Source organism: Pseudonaja textilis, chromosome 7 (genome assembly GCF_049901715.1).
Source record: "Pseudonaja textilis isolate UNSWEBS1 chromosome 7, rPseTex1.2, whole genome shotgun sequence".
Lineage (NCBI taxonomy): Eukaryota > Metazoa > Chordata > Lepidosauria > Squamata > Elapidae > Pseudonaja > Pseudonaja textilis.
Window position 1 is genome coordinate 6,632,324 of NC_141996.1, and position 22,548 is coordinate 6,654,871.

At 48.2% G+C, this 22,548-nt stretch overlaps 1 protein-coding gene and 2 long non-coding RNA genes across 3 annotated transcripts; all 3 read right to left on the reverse strand.

Annotated features, from left to right (window-relative positions):
* Positions 1 to 4,658: 4,658 nt before the first annotated feature.
* On the reverse strand, positions 4,659 to 11,793 carry LOC148125234 (uncharacterized). Its single transcript, XR_015744244.1, has 2 exons — positions 10,714 to 11,793; positions 4,659 to 10,633 (listed from the first exon to the last, which is right to left on the reverse strand). It is a non-coding gene; the product is annotated as an uncharacterized LOC148125234 (long non-coding RNA).
* A 1,220-nt stretch (positions 11,794 to 13,013) lies between these two features.
* LOC148125235 (uncharacterized) lies at positions 13,014 to 14,279 on the reverse strand. The gene is made up of 2 exons (XR_015744245.1): positions 13,539 to 14,279; positions 13,014 to 13,212 (listed from the first exon to the last, which is right to left on the reverse strand). It is a non-coding gene; the product is annotated as an uncharacterized LOC148125235 (long non-coding RNA).
* A 206-nt stretch (positions 14,280 to 14,485) lies between these two features.
* FAM181B (family with sequence similarity 181 member B) lies at positions 14,486 to 15,915 on the reverse strand. Its single transcript, XM_087937860.1, has 2 exons — positions 15,295 to 15,915; positions 14,486 to 15,220 (listed from the first exon to the last, which is right to left on the reverse strand). The coding sequence occupies exons 1-2, from the start codon at positions 15,688 to 15,690 to the stop codon at positions 14,486 to 14,488; spliced, it is 1,131 nt and encodes a 376-aa protein (XP_087793986.1). The 5' UTR covers positions 15,691 to 15,915.
* Positions 15,916 to 22,548: the final 6,633 nt, after the last annotated feature.

A 22,548-nucleotide genomic window follows, 5' to 3' on the forward strand; every position in this document is an offset into this window, starting at 1 on the left:
TAACAAGCTGCCACAGACGCTTCTAACTATTTGACTCAGACCGCTTTCTCTGGCTGCGGATCTGTGTTTGCTCTTTTGATCGCTGCGTTTGCTAGCTGACCGCTCTCTCTGGCTGCGGATCAGCGTTTTCTTGTCGCCAGCCGATCGCTCTCTCTGGGCTGTGGATCGGTGGCTAGTGACTCAGCGGTTGCAAGGTGCTTCTGGTAGCCATCCCATCCTCGTCGCCAGTGTTTTGTTTGAGCAATGAGAGGCTGAACCAGAGCATGAGTGCAACAATACTTTATTTTACAATAAAGGGCTGACCGTGCTTGCCAAGCCTGGAACTGGCTCGCAGCAATCAGCAATCGGTTGGACCCCGCAGCCTGCTTTTATAGCTGGCTGCTGGGGAGAGCCAACCAATGGGAATGGGGGAATAACGCCCACGTAAAGTGAGTGGACCTGAGTGAGAACTCCTTGAGTCCTCAGGACATAACAATCCCGGTTGCTCTTCTCTGCACTTTTTCTAGAGTCTCAACATCTTTTTTATAGTGTGGTGACCAAAACTGGATGCAGCTTTCTAGGTGTGGTCTTACTAAGGCTTTATAAGTGTGGTACTAAAGCAGTCTGTGTGACACACTTGTTCACACTCACTCCATGTGTACACCTTGAAAGAATGGTGAAATTTCAGTCCTTCAAAGATGAACCCAGTGTTATGAATAAGATAGTTATCACCATCTGGGTCAACAAATACAATCTGCTAAGAGACACGCCAGTCACCATTAAGAAAAATGAGGACAATAATTCATAATCAGCAGTTGGTTTTTTTGGCCTCCTCAAGCGGTATGAATCAGTCAATTGGCCTTTGCTTGGAATGTATTAGCAGAACCTCATTGAGGGGAAATACACATATATATTCCTTTCTTTTTCTTTTTCCTCCTGCATACTTGGAGTAACCACTTCTGAAGCAAAGAGAAAGGAATGTGAATACAGGTAGTCCTCGACTTACCACCACAATTGAATCCAATATTTCTGTCAGTCTGACTCCAAGGAAGAGGAGGAACAGCCGACAGGAAGCGGGAGTATGGAGGTTGTGGAGGAAACTGGGGAAGGGCACAGGCTGGCTCGGTAGTCAGAGGAAGACCCAGGCCCATCCCCTCTTCATCCTAGGACATGCAGGGAAGAGCGGATAAGGAAGAAACGTGAATGGCGTGGTCTACGGGGGGAGGAAAGGGCCTTGATCCCCTTCATGGGCTGCAGCTGTGAGGATTGTTTAAAAGGACAAACTGTGCATGGCCCAGTGCTGGAAGCAAAGCGTGAAAATATTTCAAGTTTGTCAGTTCTTATCTGAGTTCTGGCGTCCTTCCCAGTGTGTGTATTTCGATATCTGTGGACATCTTCAAGCCCTTATCCTGCCTTGTCTCATTAATTGCTTCAGTGTGGTTTGTGTTGTTTTTTCCATTTATAATTTATACGTATTTTGAGTATGAACGGAAGTTCTACCTTCTCGCAACTGTTTGTGGGGGAGTTTTTTCTACAGCCAATGATATTTGGACCTTTGAAGCCAAGTTGAAGGAATTAAAGGGACTTGACCTGTTTTTGTAACTTTGTTGCTTTTGAATCCCACCCCGCGTCATCACAAGCCCTGTCTGTTCTTAGGATGCCAACCGGGTCCAAATTACGAAAATAAACAGAGATAATATCCAAAGAAATCCACCAGATGGTGCTAAAGGACTTTTTCTATTAAATATTTTCCTGCCCTGAAGATCTTGAAACACAGATACGTATTTTACAGTACTGTATATATATGAGAAGTTCTCTCCATAGTTTTTATGCCACAATTTGAGGGGTGTCTCTAACCACTGTGAATTTACTATTCAGGCTGTGGATGCCCAACATAATAATTTTCTCTATGTTGGGAGGAAACGTTACGATCGGCGCTAAAAGTTGTAGATGATCATCGTCATAATTCCGCTGATTAGTATCAATTCCAGTTTGGTTCAGTGGTTAAATCACCGGAACTAGAAACCAGGAGACTGTGAGTTCTAGTCCCACCTTTAGGCATGAAAGCCCCTAGGTGATTTTGGGCCAATCAGAAGTAGAAAGTGGCCTTAGTCCCGCTTTAGCCATAAAAGCAAGTTGGGTTACTTAGAACCAGTCGGTAAGAGAAGGTGAGTTCTAATCCTGAACATCCTGAAAGCTGGCTGGGTGACTTTGGGCCAGTCACTAGGCGACGGTGAGTTCTAGTCCCAGCGCAGGCAGAAAAACTGGCTGGTGACTTTGAGCCAATCGCCAGGAGACAGTGAGTTCTAGTTTTTGCTTTTGTCAAAATGCTTATCCTCTGCAGAACATGTCAGTGGCCCATTTGCCTACCTACAGGTAGTCCTTGACTTGCGAGCACAGTTGGACCAGAATTTCCATCGCTAAACAAGGCAGCTGCTAAGTGAATCACAGTGTTTTTATACAGGGGTGGGCTTCAAAAATTTTAGCAAGGGGTTCTCTGCCCCGGTTGCTGGGTGGCTGTGGCCATGCTGGGTGTGGCCTAGTCAGCCTCCTGCACCATGCAAAGGAGGTATTTTTGACCTCCCCGGGCTCCGGAGGCTTTCCTCAGGCCTCCGGGAGGGCGAAAATGGCCTCCCTGGGCTCCGGAGGCTCTCTGGAAGCTGGAAACGGGCCCATTTCCGGCCTTCCCAAACTTCTGGGAGGACCATTTTTTTGCCCTCCCTGAGCTTCCGTGTACCCCTCACCTTCTTGCACCCCAAACAGGCCGTGTGGGGACTCCTGGGAGGCGAGGGAGGGGTGGGCGTGACAAGCCAGGAGGGGGATTTGGGGCTTCTCCAAACTGCACAGAATCTTAGCTGGGGTTCTCCTGAGCCCCTCCGAGCCCCCAGCAGCCCACCTCTGGCTTTATTGTCCATTTCGCCACGGTTGTTAAGTGAATCACTGCAGTTCTTAAATGAATCCAGCACCTGTTAAGCAAACCTGTTTTTTCTCCATTGACTTTGCTGGTCGGAAACCAGTTGGGAACGTCACAAACGATAATCATTTGAACCCAAGATGCTGTGACTCTCATGAATACATGGCGGTTGCCAAGCACCTGAATGCTGATCATGTGACCACGGGAACCATCAACACGGTCATAACTGTGAGGATCAGTTGGGAGTTACTTTTTTCAGGGGTTTTGTTACTTTAGTCACTAAACAAACGGTTCTAAGTCAAGTACTTAAAGAAAGCCCTTCGTAAACAGAGGTCCAGAGGGATGCGTTTGCCCTTCCCGGGCTCTGTTCTTGTTGGAAAAACCTTTTTGCAAAGGTGGCAAAAGACTTTGCAAACAGAGGGAAGGTGTCATGCCCGTCGGAATCCGATTCCGAGGGGGAGGCCAAGCAGCTGACAGGGAGTGGGAGTGTGGAAGAAACTGGGGAAGGGAACAGTCCGGCTGGGCACAGCAGGGAAGAGGTAGAGCAAGGGAGAAGGAGTTCAGAGGAAGATCCAGGCCCACCCCCTCTTCATTCCAGGGTACGCAGGGAGGAACAGAGAAGGGAGCAACATTAGTTGCATGGCTTACGGGGGAGGAAAGGGCCCTGATTCCCTTCATTAGCTGCAGCTGGGAACCCAGTGTATAAAAGAGGAAGCTGCGCGCAGCAATTTGTTGGGAGCAAATTGTGAACTATTTGGTATCATCGAGGCTTATCTGGGTTCCTGGCGTCTTCCCAACTGTGTGAGTTTTGCCGTGCTTTCAAGTCTGCAATTCCTTCTCCTGCCCTGTCAAGTTAATTACTGCAGCGTGGTTTGTTTGGAATTTTTTTAGTTACAGTTTGTGTGCACTTTGTTTTCGGACTCAATTTTCTCCACTTAAAAGACTGTTCTTGGGAGAGTTTTTTTCTCCAACCGAAGGTAACCTGGACATCGGAGGCAAAGCTGGAGATAATAAAGGGACTCTTCATGCTTATTTGACCGTGTTGCCTTTGTGCCACGCCCCTTGGGGTCATTACAGAAGGCTTCAGTGCTTTAGCCCCACCCCCACCCCCCACAAAAAAATCCGTTTGCAAAGCCAGCATGTGGCCCCTCCAAGCTCCATTTTCGCTGGCTGAGGGCTGCAAGAGAAGCCGTCGCAGCCAGAAATGGAGCTCGAGAGCCCGTTTCCGCTGGCAGTGCACTCGGCCCACCACTGGCGTCCTCGACATGAGTGACATCAAGCTGGCCACACACACCCCTCCCCACTCCCCAAGGTCAAACACATCCCTGATGCAGCCCTCTGTGAAATTGAGTTTGACTCCCCTGGTGTAGTTGTTTTGGCACAGAGAGACATATATTACAATATCTGTAATGCAGTAGGGTTGAACTGTGGTCCGCTGTGGTTCTTGGCCTACTCTGAATTTGGTTCAAAGTCCTCCTTTTGTTTCCCTTTGACCTCAACAAACATTGGTAATAGTAGCAGTACTAGTAATAGCAGTAGTAGCATTCTGCTGTTGGCATGACTGTTATAAAACTGGCTTTCCACCTTAACTAAGGTTCTCCCTAGCCCCCGTTTTTTGCAAACTCCCAGCTGGCTTTCCACCTTAACTATGATTCTTCCTAACCCCAGTTTTTGTAAACTCCCAACCTCCCCTCTCCCTCAAAAAAAAAAACAAAAAAACCCTGAAGATGTAGGAGAGCAAACAACTCACAGCCAACCGCTTAACCAGAGTTAAGAACATATTTATTTCAAGGATTTTTCTACACCTGAAAGTTCTCCAACTCACGTTACAATTCATATTGGGGTAGGGGCCATTGAGCTGAATCCAGGCATTCTCTGGATCACCTTCTCCCCCCCACCCCCAAATGGTTTGTCATTAATCATTATAGCATGGTGCAGCATAACTTAATATTCAAATTATATTTTTGCATGCACGATGTTTCCGGTGGCATTGTTCTTCACGGCCTCCACAAATTCACATGATGTTGCACATGCGATGGATGCTCATTGGTTCCCCTTGAATCAGAGGTAGGTATTCAGCAGGTTCTGACCAGTTCTGGAGAACCGGTAATGGAAATTTTGAGTAGTTCGGAGAACCGGCAAATACCACCTCTGACTGGAGATTTTATAGTATCATTCTGCCAAGCCATGCCCACAGAACCGGTAGTAAAAAAAATTTGAATTCCACCACTGCCTTGAATCATCCCCAAAGGGTTCTTTGCGGTATCTTTTGATACGTTGTTAACCCGTACAAAGCTAAAACAGATTAAGTCTCTGGGATATGTAGCCTTGGTTTCACCCACAGGTCTAAGCTCACAGCTGTGTTGTTCAGCCATCCACGATTTATGGCTCCATGAGTTGCAGAACCCAGCCACTTTTTAAGTCACAAACCATGGTTAGCAAAGACAAGCCTTAGACCATGGAGAGTTTGGGGTTTAATATCTATCACTCTACAATAGAAATAATTCTGCTCTAGTGCAACCTGAACCAAGGCTGAAGTTTTTCAGGATTTAGTCGCAAACGCATTGCCGTTTTCTTGAATTAGGAACATTGTTGGCACCCATTAATAAAATTACAGAATCACAAATAAACAGGAATAGACACCGATATTGCAAGAACAGGAGAAGGCAGAGGAAGAGGAGAAGCTGTTGTCTAAAAACTGGAGTTGGAACTCATTAGTCATGGCTGAAAAAGAACAGCCTCTGGTCCAAAGGAAGCCAACAGAAAAAATACCAACAGTTTGCCAACAGTTAAAAGTTGAACTAAACGCTAAAGGACTCTCTAACCACGCCACTTATTGCATTATATCAAAACACCCAAGGAATTAAATACCTCTCCATTTTACATCATGAAATGTTTTAACAACGGGGTTGCAAACGTCAGTCAACACCAGAAAAAAAATGGGCTCAAGATTGGACTCTAGCTGCTGTGATCCAGAAGTGTGATTGTGCATTTGTATAAAAATTGACAACAGTGGTTGCCCAAAGCTTCTAAGAGAGGAGTGAAGATATTCGCAAAATAAGCAGACATGACGTCCGTAGTCTGAATAGCATCGTAAATTAAATTTGAATTTGCGAGTTTTCCAAGGGTGTTTAGATCTTGTGTTTTATATCAGAAGAAAGTAAAGTTAAATGAAAATTAATTTGTTTTGACCCTGCTGATCAAAATGAATTAACTCCCCCAGTCCTTTCTCAGGAATTGGCAAGCCATTCTACATAGCATGTTTCTAGTCCATAACATTGACCCGCTTCCCCAAACTGTGTATAATTAGTCCTCGACTTATGACCCCAATTGAGCCCCAAATTTCTGCTGCTAAGTGGGACGTTTCTTAAGTGAGTTTTGCCCCATTCTACAACTTTTTTTTGCCCAATTTTTAAGTGAATCACTGCAGCTCTTAAATTAGTAACACAGTTGTTAAGTGAATCTTGTTTCCCAGTGACTAGGCTTGTCAGAAGATTGCCAGAAGTGATCCCATGACCCCAACACACTGCAACCGTCGTAAATATGAGTCAGTTGCCAAGGGTCTGAGTTTTTGATCACATGACCATGGGGAAGCTACAACGGTTGTTAAGTGTGAAAAATAGCCATAAGTCCCTTTTTTCATGCCGTCATTAACTTCGAAAAGACACTAAATGAACTGTTGCAAATTGAGGACTACCTGTATTGCATTTATGCTTAATATTCTTGGAGGTAACTCATCATCCTGATCTTTGCTCCATCCAAGTGATATATGGCTGTTGTATACTTTACTATCTACATCTGACTTATCCTATCATCGTCCTATGTGTTCTGACCCAAACCTGGTTCCGAGGAAGCAAACACGAAACAAAGGTAACAGCGCAACCTTTTAATGTTTCTTTACGAGTCCCGTTCCTTCACAGGTAAAAGGCTGCTTCAAACCAAGGAGCTCCGATAAGAAAGAGCCTTGTCAAGGTTTTGCAAGGCTGCCAAGAACACCAGATAAAGTTACTAAGCAATAATTCCAACACAAAGAGTCTTCAAACACCAACTAAGATATTCCTAACGTCCACCAGACTCAGGTGTAAAACTTCTTTGCCTTCTGCAAAGAACTACTGTCTCTCAGCTGGTTTTTATCTCCTCAGGGAGGGGCCATTACCTAGCAGTCTTACTCCCGAGTCGCCCGTGCTGCTGCAGCTGCTCTTTTCTTCGAGCAGCCCTGTGCGCACGTGTGCTGAGCACAGGCTCCTCGGGGACCTCTTCATCACTGCTGCCAGCCTCCACAATCTCCGAAGGCAGCACTCCACTCCCTGATGGTCCTGGCCCCATCCCTGCATCACACGCAGGCCCCTCTCCGAGCCCTCAGCCATCTGCACTTGCTGCCGGTGAGCCACAACACTATGCAGAAGTACATATCATTATCCTGACGATGAAAACCGCATTCAGAAAATCCAGTAATCCTTCTGTGTCAGCTCCAACAGACACAGGACGTGTGTTTGATAACACATTTCATTTCTGAGCGGGATCTGCTTCATTTTCTTGAAAGAGGCCTCCCCAGAAATGCATTGGATAGGGTGCAGTAAGAATCCGTCTAGTATGGAAACTGGGACAAACAAGGAGGTCCTAACCAATCCCCAAAGTGCTTTTTTCGAATGGCAACTGAGGACAACCATGACCCGGATGACTGAGAATCTCTACAGACTTTTAGCTATGCAATTTGGGATGAACACTCTTTGAATGGTGCAAGAGTATGACTGATTTCCCCCCCAAATTGCAAAATTGCAGACTAGAGAAACCACTTGTGCTTCCGTTTGAGATGCAGACAACACAAATTCATTCCCAACAGCCTGCACCTGCTTTCAACAGCAAGCGGACACAGGGCAGAAAACCATCCTGCAGCCAAGAAGGTTCCACACCCCGAGGACACAGATAAACCTCCAAGTGGCCTCAACGACCCTCTAAAAGGATGGAAATGACCAGCCGTCTGCAAGGAATATAAATCCTTCCATTCCCCCACCATCCGATCAGAGCTGAAGAAGCTTCTGGGATGAGAAGCAAAATAAAATATTTCAAATGACAATAAAGACATTCTAGTTGCCTTTTGAAAAAACTTGGCGACAAAACCATGATCTGGATGGCTGAGAATCTCTATAGGCCTAACCAATCCTGACTTAGCAAATAACTGCTGAGTCACATTTTTTTGCAAAATGAGGAGGTGGGATCCTGCACTACCAATTTAGACGGCATTTGTACCTCATACACAAAGCTCTCAATCTGGACAGCATCTCGAAAGTTACATCAGGGAGTCTGAAGGTGCAGATTTTCCTATCTTCTTAGATCAGATAAAGTTTAGATCAGAATTCTGCCACATCGTTTCAAGTACAGTTTAGATCAGGGATGTTTAATCTTGGCGACTTTTAAGACCTGTGGACTTCAACTCCCAGAATTCCCCAGCCAATATGTCAAGCACAGGTCACCTTTCCATGATTGGTAACATCCAACCAAGTGCTAAGTAGCTGTCTAAAATAAAATCTCTAAAATATAAATACCAAAAAATCTGTCTAAAATACAATCTCTGGAAAGGAGTCAGAGAAAATACAACCTCTGGAAAAGATAAAGAGAAGAACCACAAAGATGACTAAGGGAGAACAGCTGGAGGAATTGGGTATGTCTAGTTTGATGAAAAGAAGGACTAGGGGTGCCATGATAGCAGTTTTTCAATATCTCAGGGGCTGCCCACAAAGAAGAGGGAGTCAAGCTACTCTCCGAAGCACCTGAAGGCAGGACAAGAAGCAATGGGTGGAAACTAATCAAGGAGAGAAGCAACCTAGAACTAAGGAGAAGTTTTCTAGCCGTGAGAACAATCAACCAGTGGAATCGCTTGGTGTGGGTGCCCCATTGCTGGAGTATATGAAGAAGAGCTTGGACAGCCATTTGTCTCAAATGATATAGGGTCTACTGCTTGAACAGGGGGTTGGACTAGAAGACCTCCATGGCCCCTTTTCCAACTCGGTTATTCATCTTCGCCCGATCTTCATGCACGAGCTAAACTAAAACTATGAACGGCGGTTATGAGAAAAATCCACACATCATTACCCACACAATTCTGGGCTGTGCATGCATGAAGCACGAAGCATTAGGAAGCAGGACGTGATCAGCGTCTTCCTTACTGGGAATCGTCAGGTGCGCAAAGCCAAACACCCCTCAGCCGCAGAACCCGGACAGTTCCTAAAACTAAAATGCTATACAGGCCATTTTTTTTTGACTTACAATAACAGTCAGGACAAGATTTTCCACTGCCAAACAAATAAAGTCTAAAGGGAGTCGTGCTCCGTTTTGCAACCTTTTTGTGGCACGGTTGTTAAGCGAATCAGTGTGGTTGTTAAGTGAATCGCAACTTGGCTTTCTCCCTTGATTTTGCTTGTTGGAAGCCAGTGATCAGATGACCCTGAGACACTGCCAACCATCATTAAAATAGATATTGGTTGCCAAGCGCCCGAATTTAGATCACGTGACCGTAGGGACACGGCGATGGTCGTAAGGGCAAGGACCTTTTTTCAGGGCCGTTGTAAATTTGAAAGGTCTCTAAAGCAAATGGTTGTAAGACAAGGACTACCTGTATCATCATCCTCTTTTAATGATCCCCTAATCCCTTGCGGGTTGCAGTCTGGGCCACTGAATGGAGCTGAGCGTTTACTGGCCGGATGCCCTTACTGTTGCCAACGAGGAGTTTTTTTTCAGCAGATATATTCTCATTGTGGCCAGAGAGAGAAATATCTGCCTCTAACCTAGGATCGAACTCATAGCCTCCTGATTGTGAGGCAAGAAGTCCACCTCACCACTCTCAAGGACTACCTGTATGTAGTCAAATAAAGCACAATGGCCCATGAATTCAATTCCTGATACATTAAGAGGGTTTGAAAACCTACCCACCCCAATTTTTCTTTACATCTAGAGTCCCAAAAGGGATACAAAACAGTCACCTACACCCCCCAGGAGGTTAATATAACTGAATTATCATCAAACAGAGCATTAATTGTGAAAAACAAGTAAGTTCCATGTAAACAGTCATGTAAAATGTTGCGGACAGGGTCATAACGAAATATAACACCTATATAATTCTCTCTGACAGCTTAAGGGACGGAAGGTTGCATGTAACATTAAGAAACAGAAGGGCAGGAAGTCCTCAACTTCTATGCCACCATCGAGGCCAACATTTCCGTTGTTAAGCAAGACAGTTTCTTCAGTGAGTTCTGCCCCCTTTTTACGACTTTCCTGGAGTTAGTGACCACGGCGATGAAGCGAATGCGGCTTCCGCATTGACTTTGCTTGCCAGAAATTCACAAAGGGGATGGCGTGACTGCAACCCGTCATAAATAGGAACCAAGCTGCCAAGCGTCCGAATTCGAGGCAATGCTAAAAAAAAACAGTCATAGATATGAAACATGGTCATTAAGTAGTGCCGTTGTGACTCTGAAGAGTCAACTAAGTGAGCGGTTGTAATTCCAGCACCAGAGGGGGTCATTCAGCCGGTTCTGACCGGTTCTGAAGAACCAATAGCGGAAATTTTGAGTAGTTTTAGAAAACTGGCAAATCCCACCTCTGACTGGCCCCGCCCTCATCTATTCCCTGCCTCCCGAGTTCCAACTGATTGGCTGGGTCTTCTTTGGTTGCCCTGCACAGGAGAATGGAGCTGGAAAGCAGGTTAGTGGGCTGGGTAGGGAATGGGGATTTTGCAGTCTCCTTCCCCTGCAATGCCCACCAAGCCACGCCCACCAAGCCAAGCCATGCCCACCAAGCCATGCCTGCCAAGCCTCGCCCACCAAGCCAAGCCACACCCACCAAGCCATGCCTGCCAAGCCACGCCCACAGAACCAGTAGTAAAAAAAATTGAATTCCACCACTGTCCAGCACTACCTACAGTCTTACTGCCGGCCACTTAGCAATTGTTTGAAAAGTGGACTTATGACCTGGTTTTGAAATTCTGACACCTTGCATTTCTGCCACTATGCAAACTGGCCCTCATTTACAACTGTTTGCAGAGTCCTATAATCACAACTTCAGATTTTTTTTCCCCAAAACCGACATTTCCGTCCACAAAAAAAGGCATAGAATCAGGTCCAGGCTTGTGGTGACCCACTTTACAACCATCACAGCTTGCGACCATCATTGGCATCCTCAATTACAGTCATAAGTCGAGGACTTCCTGTAAAGATGATGGTGGTGTTGTTTTTTTCATTCTCTTGTTTGCAACTTAGAAAAGAGAAATAAAATTTGCAGATTATCGTTGCAGGTAGCCTGGTCTGCCTACACAATGCAAAAAATGTTATAAATTAGATTTTTGTTCGATATCAAGCCAAGTCGTAACTCAACGAGTCAACGAATAGTCCTTAATGGGTTTAAATCTACATGGAGGGAAGTAAACAGTGGGGCGCCACAAGATTCTTGTCTTAAGCCCAGGACTCTTCAATATCTTCATTAACGACTTAGATAAGGGAATAGAAGGGGAAATTACCAAATTTGTAGATGATACTAAGCTGGCAGGAATATCCAACACCCAAGAAGATAGGCTCAAGATCCAGATGGATCTCGACAGACTAGAACACTGGGCCGTATCTAACAAAATAAAATTCAATGTAGAGAAAAGTGAAGTCCTACACTTAGGCACGAAAAACCAAAAGTGCACATACAGACTGGGTGAAACCAGGCTCAATAGCAGTAACTGTGAGGGGGATCTTGGAGTCTTAGTGGACAACCAGCTAAATAGGAGCCAGCCGTGTGCAGCAGCCACCAAAAAAGCTAACGCAATCCTAAATTGCATTAACAGAGGGATACAATCGAGATCAAGCCACTCTATAAAGCCTTAGTAAGACCACACCTAGAGTACTGCATCCAGTTTTGGTCACCACACTATAAAAAAATGTTGGGACTCTAGAAAAAGTGCAGAGAAGAGCAACCAGGATGATTAGGGGACTGGAGGCTACAACATACAACAAAAGGTTGCAGGAACTGGGCTTAGTTAGTCTAGGGAAGAGAAGGACCAGGGGAGACATGATAGCGGTCTTCCAATATTTGAGGGGCTGCCACACGAAGAAAGGGGTCAAGCTACTTTAGAAAATAGCTTAGGCCAGACAAGGAATAATGGATGAAAACTGATCAAGGAGAGATTCAACCTGGAAATAAGGAGAAACTTTCTGACAGTGAGAGCAATCAACCCATGGAACAGAAGTTGCCCTCGGAAGTTGTGGGAGCTTCATCCCTGGAAGCTTTCAAGAAGAGACTGGACTGCCATCTGTCAGAAATGGGGTAGGGTCTCCCGTTTTGTGGGGGTGGGGCTGGACTCGATGACCTAAAAGGTCCCTTCCAACTCTGTTAATCTGTTATCTGTTAAGTCCTATGTACAGGTAGTCCTCAACTTACAACAGTTCCTTTAGTGACCGTTCAAAGTTGCAACGGCCCTGAAGAAAAGCGACACAGAGACATCTTTCACATGACCATCGTGTGACTTACATTCGGGATGCTTGACAACGGACTCGCATTTATGACGGCTGCAGTGTCCCGGGGTCATGTTGACCCCTCTTGGTGACACAAGCAAAGTCCACGGGGAAGCCAGATTCACTCAATAACCATGTTGTCTAACTTCACCACAAAAGGTCGTAAAAGGGGCCAAACTCCAACTTAAACAAATGTTTCACTTAGCAACAAAATTTGGGGGCTCAAATGGTGGCCGTTAAGTCGAGGATTACCTGTCTATTGCCCCTACCATCCTCCATCTTTGGAAGGCCGAGTCAACCCTTGAGCCAGTCAGGATCGAACTGTTGGCAGTCGGCAGAATTTGCCTGCAGTACTACGTTCTAACCACTAGGCCACCGTGTCTCTGTTATGATTTCGTTCTGGAAAGTAACCCGGGCAGGCAAATCCCCAAGTCCCCACTTCGATATCAATTCTCTCTTCCCCCACCCCGCCTTCCCCCAAATAACAAGACTTATTCCACTGGGACAAAACTGGCCCATTAAGAATATCAAAAAGTTACAATTCAGAGTAGTCTCAGTTTAGGACTTTACACTGTCCTGGGAAGGATGGACTCTTCTGTTAAGAGACTGGGGATTCTCCCGCCACTCACTCTTCAACCATCACCATCCATCTTCGCTGTCAAAACTGGACAAGGCCCCTTGGAAGTTCGACACAAGTCTGCGTCATCGGAGGAGGAGGTGGCGAGGCTGGAAGAGGAGGATGGGGCCTCCAGAGGGCATCGGGCCACTCTCGCCATCCGATTTTCCTTGGATGTCGAAATAGAAAGAACCCTGCAACCTTTCAGGACACTCCAAAGTTCAACCCAAGCCTGCATTATTTGGAGGGGAGGCTGGAAGAGGAGGATGGGGCACCCAGAGGGCATCAGGCAGGGCAAGGCTTTCCCAAGTAGTCTTCCTTGCCCTACCAATGAGCGGGGGCCCACTTCCCTCGCCCTCCAAATCCATACCTCACCCGCCTTGCCCCTTTGTATTGGGGGAGGGGGGGCGCTCCGATTCCCAATTCCTGGTAAGGATGGACTGATCCGTTAAGAGCCTTGTGATTCTCCTGCCAATCAATCACTCTTCCACTGTCACCATCTGAACTTTCCTTTGATGTCCAAATTTTTCAGGACCACCCCCGGAGTTTGACACAAGTCTGCGTAATCGGAGGAAGCAAGGGTGGAAAAGGAGGATGGGGCACCCAGGGGGCATCAGGCAGGCCCAAAGTCTTTCCCAAGTAGTCTTTCCTTGTCCTACCAGTGAAAGGGGAGGGGGTGACACTTCCAGGGATCCCTCGCCCTCCAAGTCCACACCTCGCCCGCTTTTTCCCTTTTATAACTGGGGTTCTGGAGGGGCTCCCCCAAATTCCTGGGAAGGACGGGCTGTTCCGTTAACAAGACTCGTAATTCTCCTGCTGCTCCCTCTTAACAATTGTCACCATCCGACCTTTTTTTTTTTTTTTGATGTCAAAAGGACCCTGTGACCTTCCAGGACGCTCCAAAGTTCAACATAAGTCTGCATATTTGGAGGTGAGGCTGGAGGAAGAGGATGGGGCACCCAGAGGGCATCAGGCAGGCCCAAAGTCTTTCCCAAGTCGTCATCCTACCAGCAAGGGGGTGTCACTTCCAGGGATCCCTCGCCCTCCAAGTCCACACCTCGCCCGCTTTGCCCCTTTATATCGGGGATCCTGGGGGTGGGGGCTCCTCCAAATTCCTTGGAAGGATGGGCTGTTCTGTTAAGAGACAGAATTATTCTCCTGCCACTCACTCTTCAACTGTCACCCTCCGACTTTCCGTTGATGTCAAACCCTTCAAAACACTCCAAAGTTTCAACACGAGTCTGCCTAATCGGAGGCTGCGGTGGCGAGGCTGGAAGAGGAGGATGGGGCACCCAGAGGGCATCAGGCAGGCCCCAAGTCTTTCCCAAGTCGTTCTTCCTTGGGGGGCACTTCCAGGGGTCCCTCGCCCTCCAGGTCCGCACCTCTTGGCCCCTTTATATCGGGGTTTTCCCCCCCCATTGTCCCCCCCTCACCCCGCTTCCTCGTCTCTTCCTCCAACCTCCCCGCCCCACCCCCCCCGAAGGACTAAAGGCTGGAGTAAGGAGCCCCGCGGCTGTAGCAGCCGTAATCGTAGGGCATGGCCGGCGGAGGCGGCAGCGGCGGGCAATCCGCAAAGAAGGGAGCCGACGGATCCGAAACGGCGGCGACGGCGGCGTAGAGGGCCGGCAAGGGTCGCAAGGGGGTCTCGGCGTAGAGCAGAGGCGCCAACGACGGCAGCGGCTCGTACAACGGCGGCTCCAGAGGCAGCTCCGCCGCTGCTTGCAAAGCCGAGCCGGGGAAAACGGGCGGCGGCGGTTCGGCGGCTTCCTTCAACAAGGCTCGGTAATCGGGAGCCGTCAGCAACTCGAAGAGCTCTTCGGCCACCGACGGAGCGGCGGCGGCGCCTCCTTCCAAGCCGGCCGGGTTGGGAGCCCGGTTGGGAGCCGCCGGTTCGGTGAAGAAAGAACGGGGCAGGTTGCGGTTCCGCAGCGGCACTTTTTTGCAAGCCAAGGGAGCCGGAGGGACGACGGGACGGAGGCGGCAGCGGCTGCACGATCCTGGAGGCCGCTCGCGCCGTGGCCCGGCCCGACGGGAGCTGAATCCGGCGTTGCAACGAGCGTCGTCGGGGCTCCGCCCGGCTGGAAAGGCGACGAGCGCCACGAGTCGAAAAGCGCCGCTAAACTTTTGCTCTCGCGTTTGGCCGGCGGGGGAAGCTTGCAGGAGGAGGAAGAGGAGGAAGAGGAAGAGGAGGAGGAAGCCGCCGCGCTGCCGCCGCCGCCGCTAGAAGGCGCCGTCGAGGCCGGGGCCTGCTTGCTCGCTGGGACGGCGGCGGCGACGACTGCCGGCCCGGGAACCGAACCGGGCCCCGTCCCGGGAGCCGCCTCCGCGTTGCCTCCGAGGAGGCCGGTGCATCGCTTGATCTGCTTCTGCAGGTACTTCCGATGGTTGACTTTCCGCTTGGATTTGCCCGGCTTGTCCAAAGCCAGCTTGATGTTGCTGGACGCCGAATCGATGAAGCTCAGCAGCTCCCGGGTGGCTTCGCGGAAATCGGCCGCTTCGTTGTTGCAACCGTCGAGGGCACCGCATGAGCCGTCGGTCGCCCCGCCGACGCCGCCTTCCAGCAACAGCAGCGTCCCGCCGCCGTCGCCGTAGCAGCTCTTCTCCACCAGCGCTCCGAAATCGGCCGCCGGGAAGCCGAAAGGGCCGAAGGGGTGATGGGGAGGCGGGAGAGGCGCCGCTTGCACGGCCATCGCGGGAGGGTTTTTTTTTTTTTAGTGCGGGCTTGGCGGAGGGAAAGGACGCCGAGGAGGAGGAGGAGGAGGAGGCCCGGCTGGACCAAGCATCTTTCCGGCACCGGGGCCTCCGCGGGGGGAGTTTGGAAGCCGGGCCGGGCCGGGTTGCCGGGGCCGCCGCTGCCTCTGCAAAGTCGGAGAAGCTGCGAGCGATGATGGCGCGGCTGCTTTCTCGCCACCCCTCCCCTCGGCTTTCACTTGGCGGCCGGAGGAGGAGGAGGAGGGGGAGGGCGGAGGGACGGGAAGGGGCTCGTCTGGGGCGGAGGGAGGAGGAGGGGGGCGGTTAACTCTTGAATGGCCTCGAGCGACAAAGTTGTGTGTGTGTGAGAGAGAGACAGAGAGACAGAAACAGACACCGGACAGAGAGAGACAGGCAGAGAGAAAAAGAGACAGACAGACAGACAGACAGACAGACAGAGACGAGAGACACAGAGACAGACAGACAGACAGACAGAGAGAGACGACAGAGAGAGAGACACACACAGAGAGAGACAGACAGACAGACAGGCAGGCAGAGAGACAGGCAGAGAGAGAAGAGAGAAGACAGACAGAGAAAAAAGAGACAGACGACAGACAGACAGACAGAGTGGGAGAGGCACAGAGAAGACAGACAGGAAGACAGACAGACAGATGAAAGACACAGAGACAGACAGAGAGGGAGAGACAGAGAAGGCAGACAGACAGACAGAGAGAGACAGGAGGACAGGGACACACACAGAGAGACAGAGACAGAAAGAGAGAGACAGACAGAAAGAGGCAGACGGAAATATAGAGAGACAGAAGGACACAGACACACAGACAGACAGACAGACAGAGACACACAGACACAGAGACAGATGGGGGGGATTTGACGTCTATAGAAAAGGGAGGTGGGACCTTCTTCCCAGAGTTTTGGACTCTTCCATGAGAACCTCAGGACAGGGTTTTTTGTGGGGAGGAGATTCAGAAAGGAAGTTTTGCCAGGGTTACTTTTTAAGGGATTTCTACAGTTGTTACACTTTCCAGGCTGGCTTCCATCTCGGAGGTCTCCTGGTGGTCTCTCATCCGGGGGTCAACCAGGAGTAAGTGAAAGGACACAAAAAGCAAAAGAGAGAATAACAAAGTTGGGAGCGTCTAGTACAGGGGATCTATCTATATATTGATATCTATATCTATCTTCCATCTATCTGAACATGGAGGTCTATATCTATTTATGACTACAAATAATGAAATCTATATCTATCCCTGTCTGTCTATCCATCCTTCCTTCCATCCATCCAACTATGCAGATATATCTATACATCTCTATCTATCATCTATCTATCATCTATCTATCTCTATCTATCTATCTATCTATCTATCTATCTAAGCATCTACCTAGATAGATATCTAAACAGATAGATAGATCGATAGATAGATAGATAGATAGATAGATAGATAGATAGATAGATAGATAGATAGATAGACAGACAGACAGACAAATATGGAAATCTGTCTCTATATATGTCTGTGCCTATCCCTCCCTCCCTCCATATAAATAAATAAATAAATATAGAAATCTGTCTGTCTGTCTATCTCTCTTCCATCTATCCAAATATACAGAGATCTATATTTACAAATAAAGAGTTCTCTATCTCTATCTATCCATCCATCCTTTCATAGAAATATGCAGGTGTGTCTGTCTGTCTGTCTGTCTATCTATCTATCTATCTATCTATCTATCTATCTATCTATCTATCTATCTATCTACAAATATAGAAATCTACCTGTCCTTATCTGTCTGCTGTCTATCTATCTATCTCTGCCTACCTACCTACCTATTCAACTCTCTCTCTCTCCATATGGAAATCTACCTACCGGTACCTACCTACGGTACCTATTGCTTTGCTTGGGCTGCTGCCTTGTTCATTCTGGCTGCATGAGAACCATCCTGAATTGCAAACAGTTTCCCCCACCCCCATTCCCACCCCAGTTAACAAGATGGACAGGGGGTGGGGGGGGGGGAAGAGAGACCACTGGACGAAGACGGATGGAGCATGGCCAAAGTGAGAGTATTCTCTCTCTCTTTTTTTTTCTTTCCCCAGTCTCTCTCTCTCTCTCTCTCTCTCTCTCCTTAATTTGATCAAAGTGGAAAAAAAAACCCACTTTTTTTTTCTTCCTTTCTCCCTCCAGCGATGGGAAAAATGAGAGCGGCCAAACAGGTGTCCCATTTCCCCACCCCCCACCCCCCACATGCAATCTCATTTCCTGCTTGCGTCTTAATCTGCTCGTCAATCGAGTAAGTCAGCAGTGGGAATTTCTGTCCTTGCCTGACAAGCATTATGGAAAGCCTTTGACATACAGCCTTCCAGGATCTAAACAGGCCAGGCTATTCTTCGCCTTGCGTGAAAGGGAGCTTTGTGCCAAATATTCATTAAACTGCACCACACAGACCTTCAGAAAGCCGGGGAGGAGGAGGAGGAGGAGGAGGAGGAGGAGGAGGAAGATAAGAAAGGACAGGGGGCGGGGGTAGGAGGGAGGGAAGGACCAGGGGGGGGCCCCCTCAATAATGAACACTCCATTTAACTGCAAAAGGAGCCAGAGCTGTTAAATTAAAGGGAAATCAACAGGCACTTTTGGGCTGGGTGACCTAAAAGGGGAAAGGGGAAGATCTTGGCTGCTCTAAGTCTTTTGGGTGGGTAATGTGCGGGTGTGTAGGATTTTGACAAAACTGGAAGGAGGCCTCCACCTGCAAAAGTTTGCAACTGTCATTCAGTGACTCCGTGCGTCCCCCTTTCCCGGTAACTTTTCGGCAGGAGGTCACTGGAGAGGGGAAGACGGAGGTTTAAGATAATTTGCTCGCCCGTGGAAAAAGTGGTCCAGGCTGAAGAAGGGACATGGTGACTTCAAAATGATAAGGGACCGGTTTGGACAAAACTCAGAAGCCCCTTTTTTTCGTGCGGCTGTTGATAAACGAAGAATCGTCAATGTGGTTGATGACATCCGATGACGGAAATGGCAGGAGAAGGAGGAGGAGGAGGAGGAGGAGGAGGAGGAGGAGGAGGAAGAAGAGGAGGAGGAGGAGGAGGAGGAGGAGGAGGAGGAGGAGGGAGAAGAGGAGGAGAAGAGGAAGGAAGAAAAGAAGAGGAAGAGGAAAAGAGGAGAGGAAGAAGAGAAGAGGGGAGGAAGGTGAAGAGAGGAGGAGAGGAGAAGAGGGGGAGAAGAGGAGAAGGGAGGGGAGGAGGAGGAGGAGAGAGGAAGAAGGGGGAGGAGAAGAAGAGGGAGAAGAGGAGAAGGAGAAGACGTAAAGGAGGAGGGGGGGAGGAGAAGAGGAGGAGGAAGGAGATGGTGCTGCAAACGTGGGCAAATTATTCTCATTTATTGATACGTAACTACCTAACCATGGGTTTTCCATAGCTTCAGTCGGAGAATATGATGCTGCCTGGGGAGTGGGGGGCGGGGGGAGACTTTCAAAAGTTACAGATAATCCTCTCCTTACAACAGGTTCGAAGTTACAACGGACGGCACTGAAAAAGATGACTTACAATCAGCCCTTACAAATTGTCACAGCATTCCTGCGCTCAAAATTCAGGCCTTTGATAACTGCTTGGATGTAGGATAGCTGCAGCATCCTAAGGGTGACATGATCCCCGTTTGTGAGCTTCTCAGCTGGATTCCGATAAGGAAAGTCGATCAGGGAAGCCCGATTCGCTTAATGACTGCATGCTTCACTTAACAACCGTGATGCTTCGCTTATCAGCTGTGGCCAAAAAAATGAGGTAAACGCGGGCACTCCTCACTTAACTGCCTCGCTTGGCACCGGAAGCTCCTGTCCCAAATAAGTGTTCTGACCCAAGCTTTGTCAAACGTAATTAATATCAAACTTGTTTTAAAAGCAAAACTTATTTTATTGCAACGCTGGGAATTGCTTTCATTCCCAGCCAGAACTAATCTTAAACAGTTCCCCAAGATAAGCACACGCCTTTCAGTGTTGTGGAATGCTGCCCAAAACAGAAGTATCCAATTAATTATAACAGAAACCAACCAAAGTACCAGAAAAAAACCGACCAGATTACACAGAGCTTCAAGGAGGACTCTGAATCTATCGAACTACTTTGCTTCCTGCAAAGCTCTTCGTCATTGAGGTCTGACTTTTATCCCTTATGGGAGGGGCAATCTCCTCCCAGCCTTACTCCCAAGTCACCCCTTTTGTTTCAGCTGCTATCACCATCTAGCAGCTCAGTGCAGATTACACAGAGCTTCAAGGAGGACTCAGAATCTATCGAACTACTTTGCTTCCTGCAAAGCCCTTCGTCATTGAGGTCTGACTTTTATCCCTTATGGGAGGGGCAATCACCTCCCAGCCTTACTCCCAAGTCACCCCTTTTGTTTCAGCTGCTATCACCATCTAGCAGCTCAGTGCATACGCGCACTGGGAACAGGCGTCCCTTGCTCCTCTGCCTCGCTGCTGCCAGACTCCGAAGGCTCCAGAGGCAGCACCCCACTCTCAGATGGTCCCGGCCCCCATCTCTGCATTGGACACAGGACCCTCATCGGAGTCCTCTCCAGACTCCCTGACTGGTTCCCTTTCTTCCTCACTGTCCAATTCCACTGCCGGCTGCACCGGCTGCCAGCAAACCACAACAATAAGTTCATAAGTTGAGGACTCTCTGTAATCCAGAATCTTGATGCAAAAGATACTAAGGACTTAAATCCAGAGACCCAGTTTGCTTAAACAGGAGCCTCAGTGCTTTGGTACAATTCAACATTTACAGGTACTCTTCAACCTACGACCGCAGTGGAGCCCCAAATTTAAGTTGTTAAGTGAGAAATTTGTTAAGGGAGCCCTGTCCCATTTTACGACTTTTCTCGCCAACGTTCGTTAAGTGAATCACTGCAGTTGTTAAATTAGTCACACGATTGTTCAGTGAATCTGGCTTCCCCTTGGAGGTTGCTTGTCCGACGTCTGCAAAAGGGGATCGTGTAACGCTGGGACACTGCAACGGTCATAAACCTGAATCAGTTGTCGAGCTTCCAAATGTAAATCGTCGGGATGCTGCAACGGTCGTAATGTGAAAAGCGGTCATAAGTCTCTTTTTTTTCAGTGCTGTTGTAACTTTGAATGGTCACTAAGGGAACGGTTGTAAATCGAGGATTACCTATATTGGAAAATCCTCCAAAACCCTAAATGGGGTTGGACTGAAATCATAACTGGCCTTAAAACATAGAATAACAGATTTGGAAGGAACCTTAGAGGTCATTTAATCCAGCGGTCACCAACCAGTGGGCCTTGAGAAAATTTTGGTGGGCCGCAGAGAAATCTCGCCCGCAAAGCAATTAATTCAGACTGCACTGGAACACAAGGCCACCCACATGGCCCACAGGAATCCTCCCCGCCCACTCACTCCTTACCCTGTAAACTTGCCTGCTAAATTGCTATTTTTCCTTTTTCCGACCATCAGCTGTTCTGCTGTCCCGGGAGATTCAGATTTGCTAGGAAGCAGGAAATGGTTGGATATCTTGCTTTCTAGCTAGTCTTTAGATCTTCGGCTCTGCTTCCCTTAGGGCTGAAGGTTTGCTTGCAAGCAAATTCAGTGCAGTGCAGACTCACGGCAAGCAAATTTGAGAGACTGAGCTAGACGATGGCAGATAGATAGATTACTGAATGATTTTGTGAGCAACTCAATCTTCCTGCTTTGCCTGATTTGGGGTAAACATTGCTTTTTTTATTAGAAAAATATCAATATTTACATACATGGTGTGTTGTGAGTTAATTTTGTGAGTTTGCTTGATAGCAAATTTTATGAGTTTGGTTGCAAGCAAAATTTATGTGACAGGCTGAGTTAACCAATGGTAGCTAGATAGATTTTTGAATGGATCTGTGATTCTGTGAGCCGCTCAATCTGCCTGCTTTGCCTGATTTTGGGTAAAAGTTGCTCTTTTTTTATAAAAAATTCAATATATATTTAAAATATTTACATACAAGCCATGCCAAGCCAAGTCACATGGCCACCAAGCCACACCCACAAATTAGGCCACACCCATGAATTAGGCCACACCCACAGAACCAGTTAGCGGTCCCTGGGATCTAAAATTATCCGTTTGATGGTCCCTGAGGTCCAAAAGGTTGGCGATCCCCTGATCTAATCCAACCCACTGATCAAGCAGGAGACCCTATGCCAGTGGTGGCTAACCTTTTGGGGCTCCTGTGCCAAAAATTGTGCATGCTAGCGCACACGCATTTGCATACCAACACCCAGAATGCAATGCATGCTCCCCTCCCCACCCCCAGCACATGACATGCAATCCCCTACTTCCACCCCTTTACCTGCACTGCACCTCACAGCTGATTTTTCTGCTGGTTTCAGGCCTTTTTTGGCCTCCCAGAGCCTGGAAAAAGCCTCCGCCAGGCTTTTCAGGACGAATTATAGGCCTGTTTTGTCACTTCTGGTATTACAGGAAGTGATGAAATGGGCCTATCGTTCATCCTGAAAAGCCTGGCAGAGGCTTTTTCCAAGCTCTGGGAGGCCGAAAAAGGCTTCAAGCCAACCCCCCAAAAATCAGCTGTGAGGCGCGTGCATGCGCAGTGAGGTAAGTTTGCCTGTGGCTCGCGTGCCAGCACAAATGGCTCTGCCATAGGTTCACCATCATGGCCCTATACCGTTCCAGACAAAGTGGCTGTCCAGTCTCTTCTTCAAAACCTCTCGTGATGGGGCATCTACAACTTCTGGAGGTAAAGCCCTTCCACTGGTTAATTGTTCTCACTTTTAGGAAGTTTCTCCTTAATTCCAGGTTGCTTCTCTCCTGCGTTAGTTTCCATCCATTATCTATGGGGATTCTTAAGTCACCAGTCTCAGT

Excerpts from the sequence above, each read along its gene's own strand:
- FAM181B (XM_087937860.1), bottom strand. The coding sequence starts at position 15,690 with ATGGCCGTGCAAGCGGCGCCTCTCCCGCCTCCCCATCACCCCTTCGGC. Across the intron at positions 15,221-15,294 it reads CCGGGACGGGGCCCGGTTCG|CGGCGGCGGCGGCAGCGCGG; the intron begins GTTCCCGGGCCG and ends GGCGCCTTCTAG.